The following is a 7,949-nucleotide window of genomic DNA, read 5'->3' on the forward strand; positions in this document are numbered from 1 at the left end:
AGGTTTGGCTTTTTCAAGAGAGGCTTTATTACTGCCACTTTTAGTGAGTTTGGTACACATCCGGTGGATAGAGAGCCGTTTATTATGTTCAACATAGGAGGGCCAAGCACAGGAAGCAGCTCTTTCACTGACTAACACTGAGGGACAGTACTGGAGTTAGTCAGTGAGTCTACATGAGTCGGACCAGATGTCATCTTACATGCAGGGTCATCCACACTGTTAGCTAAACCTGTCAGCTAAACCTGTCAGCTAAGCTGAGACCTGATTCTAGGTCAGCGCTCCTACTCTCAGCCTAATGGCCAATAGAATCATCGTTGATGATGAGTTGTCCCAGTCAGTGGGTAATCTAAGTCCATTTTCAGATGGTTTGCTTCAGTCAACATCAGGGTGTAAATACATTAGAGGGGTTATTTCATAGTTGTCATTCTCAGAGCAATCTAGGGCAGACTCATACACACACACACACACACACACACTCCTGGCGTATCTTTTTGGCAGGGACTATAAAGGCTTCTGGGAGAGCGACAGTATTTTCTCACTCGTTCTTCTGTTCATTGCTGCATTCTAATTTGTGTGACGTAGTAGGCAACCTTGAGAAATCTGCTACTGGCATCATCCCTATAAGTTTAGATAGTTTTATTGAAAGGCTTGCTCACTTCACCTCTCTCTGCTGGAGAAATGTTAATGAATCATACTTTTGACTAGCTATGTGTTCCATTCCTTGTTATCCCCTCCCTCGCTACCCCTGGCACCCCTCTACCCCTTGACCCAGGACTACTTTCTCTACCCCCTGCTCCCTCCCTCTCTACCCCCCCTCCCTCCCTCCTTCCTCCTTCTCTACCCCCCCTTCCTCCTTCTCTCTCCATCCCTGCCTCCCTCTCTATCACCCCTACCTCCCTCTCTTCCCTCCATCCCTCCCTCTCTTCCCACCCTCCCTCCCTCCCTCTCTACCCCCCCTCCCTCCATCTCTCTTTCTCTCTTTCCCTCTCTACTGTTCTATGGCTCAGCACTGTTGAATCATTCATATCTTTGGCTTTATTTAGATCTCTCTCCTTCTACTCCCATTTACAGCATTTCTATTATACAACAGCAGTAATTACAGCCTAGAATTGTAGTCAACCAGAGAACATTATTGTATTATCTGGTTTGCTTTTGTATGACATTATCAATAGTATGGAAAACATGGCAGTCATGATTCATATTATAATATGGTTTATAAGTACCCAATGACTGTCTGTAGATTGTACTGTAGCAGTTGTTTTCCTTTCTATAAGCCTGTCCATAGATTGAGTTGTGATCTTACTCCCCCTACTGGTCATGAAGAGTCCATGCACGTGTTTACCCCTGCACGTGTTTACTCCACAAATCCCCAGTCAATCCTCCATCTGTATCAGAACACATCATGTCCCATATTTAGCTCCATAATGAATCTCCACTCTTAATGACGGTGGTTGAGACAGACCGTGTTAATTAGGCAGGAATTAGACTGAGACTTGAAACACGCCTAGGAAGGATGATTAAGGGATGAATAGCTGCTAGACTCATTTTTATTGTTTATTTAACCTTTATTTAACTAGGCAAGTCAGTTAAGAACCAATTCTTATTTACAATGACGGCCTACCCCGGTCGTCAAACCCGGACGACGCTGGCCTAATTGTGCTCCACCCTATGGAACTCCCAATCACGGCCGGTTGTGATTCAACCTGGAATCAAACCAGGGTCTGTAGTGACGCCTCTAGCACTGAGATGCAGTGCCTTAGACCGCTGCGCCACTCGGGAGCCCAGAATGACTCATGAATGACACTTGATGGAGATAAAGGTTTTGAGATATGAGACAGGAAGTACTGTGCAGCTAGCTTGGTCCCAGATCGGTTTGTGCTGTCTTGCCGACTACTATGGTCTTGTGGCATGTTAATGACTGAAGGAGTTGGCTATACAGCACAAACAGATCTGGGACCAGGCTACAGCGCAACAATACCCATTTGGACAAATGTTAAACCCCTTTAGTAGATGTTATTTGTCAGTTTCTGTGTCGTTGCATAACAAGTAATTGATTTAGGTTTTCTGCCTGGTGTTGTGTAGGGAATATTAGTTTGATATTATGTTAGTGGTGAGGCAAAAATTGTCATCTCTCAATGGTTTATTGAATTAAAAAGGACCGAACAAAAACAGTTAGTGAATGAAAAAGTCCCCTATCACCCCTTATCAAATCCTCAAAATACTTTTATCCCCTCACAATCTCCTCTCATAACCATCTTTCAATTAACTTTTTCCTCAGAGTATATCCACTGGAACAATCGTAAATTGTTATCTCTCTATGGTTAAATATCTTTATATATTTCTGTTATCATATCGCTGCCAGACAGGCAGCCTATCACATTTGGTGCTGATTAGGTAGGGGGATAAAACATTATGGCTGTCTCCCAAATGCCCCCCTATTCTCTCTACAGTGAACTACTTTTGAACAGAGCCTAATGGGCCCTGGTCAGAAAAAGTGGACTTTATAGGACGGCCCCCTGCTAGGCTGGGTTTCATAAATATGCAGAGCAGAGCAGGGTCTTATCAGAGCCCCAGTAGAGATGATGGGCTGCTCCACTCTGCCGGCCCATTACAGAGGAATGAGATGGCTTCAGGGGACCATTAGTTACTGTGAAGAGGCAGGACCCAGACGCGTACTGTACGTGTCTGTGTGCCTGTGTGCTACTAGGTCTCTGTGTGCGTGCCATGCGTAAGGGATGCACACCTGTGTGTGGCAGGTCAGGTGTATATCTATGTTCAGTCAGGAGGGTGTGTTGAGACAGCAGGTTCAGATGGAGGACAGCTTTAATGCTGAGCCAGCTGAACCTTCTCCCAGGCAGGCAGGGGGGCAGGCAAGGGGGCACTGTGTGGCTAAAGGTTCAGATAAAGACCCAGCCTGCAGGCCTCTCAGTGCTGCAGCTGGAGCCCTGCCTCAGAACAAGCTACTAGGAGCACTTTTGGACTGACATATAGGTTTACGTCTGAACACTACATTGACAGAAGGCTTCAACAACTCTGTCTAGAGTCTATATCCCCATACTGACTAGGAATCTTGTGTGACTACATTACCCCATACTGACTAGGAATCTTGTGTGACTACATTACCCCATACTGACTAGGAATCTTGTGTGACTACATTACCCCATACTGACTAGGAATCTTGTGTGACTACATTACCCCATACTGACTAGGAATCTTGTGTGACTACATTACCCCATACTGACTAGGAATCTTGTGTGACTACATTACCCCATACTGACTAGGAATCTTGTGTGACTACATTACCCCATACTGACTAGGAATCTTGTGTGACTACATTACCCCATACTGACTAGGAATCTTGTGTGACTACATTACCCCATACTGACTAGGAATCTTGTGTGACTACATTACCCCATACTGACTAGGAATCTTGTGTGACTACATTACCCCATACTGACTAGGAATCTTGTGTGACTACATTACCCCATACTGACTAGGAATCTTGTGTGACTACATTACCCCATACTGACTAGGAATCTTGTGTGACTACATTACCCCATACTGACTAGGAATCTTGTGTGACTACATTACCCCATACTGACTAGGAATCTTGTGTGACTACATTACCCCATACTGACTAGGAATCTTGTGTGACTACATTACCCCATACTGACTAGGAATCTTGTGTGACTACATTACCCCATACTGACTAGGAATCTTGTGTGACTACATTACCCCATACTGACTAGGAATATTGTGTGACTACATTACCCCATACTGACTAGGAATCTTGTGTGACTACATTACCCCATACTGACTAGGAATCTTGTGTGACTACATTACCCCATACTGACTAAGAATCTGTGTGACTACATTACCCCATACTGACTAAGAATCTGTGTGACTGTACATTACCCCATACTGACTAAGCATCTGTGTGACTGTACATTACCCCATACTGACTAGGAATATTGTGTGACTACATTACCCCATACTGACTAGGAATCTTGTGTGACTACATTACCCCATACTGACTAGGAATCTTGTGTGACTACATTACCCCATACTGACTAGGAATCTTGTGTGACTACATTACCCCATACTGACTATGAATCTTGTGTGACTACATTACCCCATACTGACTAGGAATATTGTGTGACTACATTACCCCATACTGACTAAGAATCTGTGTGACTACATTACCCCATACTGACTAAGAATCTGTGTGACTACATTACCCCATACTGACTAAGAATCTGTGTGACTGTACATTACCCCATACTGACTTAGAATCTGTGTGACTGTACATTACCCCATACTGACTAAGAATCTGTGTGACTACATTACCCCATACTGACTAAGAATCTGTGTGACTGTACATTACCCCATACTGACTAAGCATCTGTGTGACTGTACATTACCCCATACTGACTAGGAATCTTGTGTGACTACATTACCCCATACTGACTAAGAATCTGTGTGACTACATTACCCCATACTGACTAAGAATCTGTGTGACTGTACATTACCCCATACTGACTTAGAATCTGTGTGACTGTACATTACCCCATACTGACTAAGAATCTGTGTGACTACATTACCCCATACTGACTAAGAATCTGTGTGACTGTACATTACCCCATACTGACTAAGCATCTGTGTGACTGTACATTACCCCATACTGACTAGGAATCTTGTGTGACTACATTACCCCATACTGACTAAGAATCTGTGTGACTACATTACCCCATACTGACTAAGAATCTGTGTGACTACATTACCCCATACTGACTAAGAATCTGTGTGACTGTACATTACCCCATACTGACTTAGAATCTGTGTGACTGTACATTACCCCATACTGACTTAGAATCTGTGTGACTGTACATTACCCCATACTGACTAAGCATCTGTGTGACTGTACATTACCCCATACTGACTAAGCATCTGTGTGACTGTACATTACCCCATACTGACTAAGAATCTGTGTGACTACATTACCACGGCTGTTTACAGACACTGCAACATTTCTAAGGTTTAGCTAAAACCCATAGACTTGACCTCAGTGTCCGTCTGTCTCTTCCTGCCCTCTCCCATATCCCAGCAGGCATAAGAATAGGACGGAGCCCCCTTCCCGCCGCCCCCCGGCGCGCCCCAATGATGTCAACTGTATGGTGCACCCCTCCCAGCAGACCCAAGGGGGCCAGGCTCACACGCCTGAGATGGGCTCCCCGGTTCTGGGTCACTCCTTCAGCCCCCGGGACCTGCTGCGGAGCCGCAACCACGGACAGCTTCCCATGGACAGCCCCGAGCACCGGCGCCGAACAGGCCACGGCAGCCTGACCAACATCAGCCGCCACGAGTCACTGAAAAAGATGGAGAGCCCGCCCATTCGACGCTCCACAAGCTCGGGCCAGTACACGGCCGTGTTCCAGGACCCCCACCCGCGCGGTGGTGGCAAGCCCCTGGATCCGGAGACCATTGCACAGGTCAGCGCCAGCACCGCGGGACGAGCGCACCTCCCTCCACCAGCAGCAGCACAGCCCTGCCCCGCCCTGTCAACCTAGTTAGTCTGCTTACTCTGAGTTCTGCTACTACTGAACACCTCTGTCACAACACTCCCAAACACATTAACAATCTAGTTTTTCTTTATACTTATCAAGACGCTCTTATTCAGAGTGACTTACAATAAATTCAGTCAGCTAAAGTAGGGGAGACAAGACGACCACATATCACGATCATTGCAACAAAACTTTCTTTAAAAAAACTACTATCAGCAACTTCAGTACTAGTAAGAATATCAAAAATACTATGTTCGTGTCTGTTACAGCATCAAATAGCTTCAGAGACAGATTCTGGGACATTGATGTTGAGTAAAATAGCTTTTGAGACTAACTATTTTTATAATGTTCCGCACAGTCACGTACAGTTACAAAAGCTGTTAATTTGGTCCGAGTGCTACGTGTCAGAACAGAAAATAGAAAGTCATTATTACAAAGCAGCGTCAGTGTCTGCATGGTAATACTTTGTCGGCACAGGCCCCAATTACCTTATCAGAGCTCTGATAACAATGTAGCACATCTTGGCTGTAGCAGTCTGCATTGTGCGAAAGCATGAGAAGCCATCAGCAGCGTGGAGAGACTTCTAATTAGGAAGCTGAGGATCAGAGAGAGGACGATGTCTCTCTCCGTTGGGTTGTCGGTCTCTGGGAGATGCTCGGATGAATGTCCTGTCATCGCTGCATCCTGTCTTATTTTAAGTCAGGAACATACCCAGGGATTTCAGTCTTAAGCAACACTCTTATCCTGACGGTGCTCACATACATGTACTGTATGTATGATGCATGCTGGTGGTGTGATGTCACTGTATTCCCTTAACTTGTCTATCGTTCTTTTCTCTTTCTCTCCTCCCTTGATTTGCCTCTCTCTCCCTCCCTGCAGGACATAGAGGAGACGATGAACACGGCGCTGAACGAGCTGCGTGAGCTGGAGAGGCAGAGTTCGGCCAAGCACGCTCCCGATGTTGTGTTGGACACACTGGAGCAGAGGCAGTCGACCGGGGGTCCCACCCCAGCCAGCTCCAGCGAGTCCCTCAGCCCCCTCCACAACATCCTTCTGAGGGCTCAGACCGGCGAGGCCAGGGGACCTCCGATGTGCCGCAGCACCAGCTCTTCCAGCGACACCATGAGCACCTTCAAGCCGGTAGTGGTACCCCGTATGGGGGTGCAGCTTAAGCCGCCTGCCCTGAGGCCCAAGCCCCTGGTGCTGCCCAAGACGGGCCCGGCTCACCCTCCCCCTGTACACCCTCCCCAAGACCCCCTAGACAAGTCGTGCACCATGTGAACTTTGAACTCTGGGATGGGAACATGGACCAACAGGAAACTGGGAGAGTGTCTCTGACTACATATAGTAGCAACATGTTATCATTGTCTATAGATAATAATAATAGTAACAATATTGTGTAAGACAGTATAAGAACAGTCCATTGCCTGGACATAGTTGTAGTTGTTTGCTTTGTGAGAAAGATGTGTTTTCTTGTGTCGAGAAGTTAACCAGTGTCCAGTAAGTTAACCACATTTATTAACAATGAAAACAGGAACATTCTCAGGTCTGCTAGACAGACTGAACTACCACAAAGAAAGGGGCATGTTTCAGTGTGACTAACTATTTAACAGACAAAAAATTGTCAAGATCCATATGGAAAATACTGTAGAATCTGCTGAAATGCCTAGCATCGCTAGATAAGTCAACTTTTTCTCCTTGATCATTACTGTATACAGAACAACAAATCACAAGGCCTCCTTTGAGTTTAGAGAAACGACTCTGGTAGTTTACAAAAACTAGAGAACTACAAAAGAATGAACGCTAAAGAAACAAAGTAGTGCACGTTGCAATTCTGTTTTGCTTACTACTCAGCCAGGGGAACTATGGGAAATGTAGTCCGTGTCAGCTGAACCTGACTATGGTTTGCTTCTCACTTAGATGGACAACGCTTAGATTTAGAGTACTGATCGTAAGGCTTTACTGCCACTCAGAAATATAAGCTGTCAATTGTGAAAGTTCAAACCACCATTTGAAAGCTGTTGGAAGTTTGGATGTAGCTAATGTTTATAGCTGAGACTGAAGCAGGGAGGGCAAGAGTTCAGATATGTGTGTGATCATAAGGATGCACTCTCACATAAAGTTTTGGCCAAATATATTAGCACCCTTGCACTTTTCTTAAATAATTCCCAATTTCTTCTCAAATAAATTGCAATTGGAAAAAAAACCTTTGGTCTCCACATCTTGTTATTGAATTTTCAACATTGCAAAACTTATTTTATTTTTGTAAACTTTATTTAAATTAAATTTGTAAACTTAAGACAAATGGCCTGGGCAAAATTATTGGCACCCAGGAGCTAGTACTTGTGCTGTGGGGTTGCTTTGCTGCCTCTGGTACTGGGGCCTTGA

General features: G+C 45.2%; 1 protein-coding gene across 1 annotated transcript in view; it reads left to right on the forward strand.

Moving 5' to 3' along the window:
• Positions 1 to 7,726, forward strand: part of LOC120065930 (SLIT-ROBO Rho GTPase-activating protein 1-like) — a 162,285-nt gene extending 154,559 nt beyond the window's left edge. The window contains exons 21-22 of the mRNA XM_039016971.1: positions 5,108 to 5,489; positions 6,441 to 7,726. Of these exons, the coding sequence (XP_038872899.1) occupies positions 5,108 to 5,489; positions 6,441 to 6,842 (784 nt within the window). The 3' untranslated portion in view covers positions 6,843 to 7,726. The remainder of the gene's footprint in view (positions 1 to 5,107; positions 5,490 to 6,440) is intronic.
• Positions 7,727 to 7,949: the final 223 nt, after the last annotated feature.

Source organism: Salvelinus namaycush, chromosome 21 (genome assembly GCF_016432855.1).
Source record: "Salvelinus namaycush isolate Seneca chromosome 21, SaNama_1.0, whole genome shotgun sequence".
NCBI classification, from domain to species: Eukaryota; Metazoa; Chordata; class Actinopteri; order Salmoniformes; family Salmonidae; genus Salvelinus; species Salvelinus namaycush.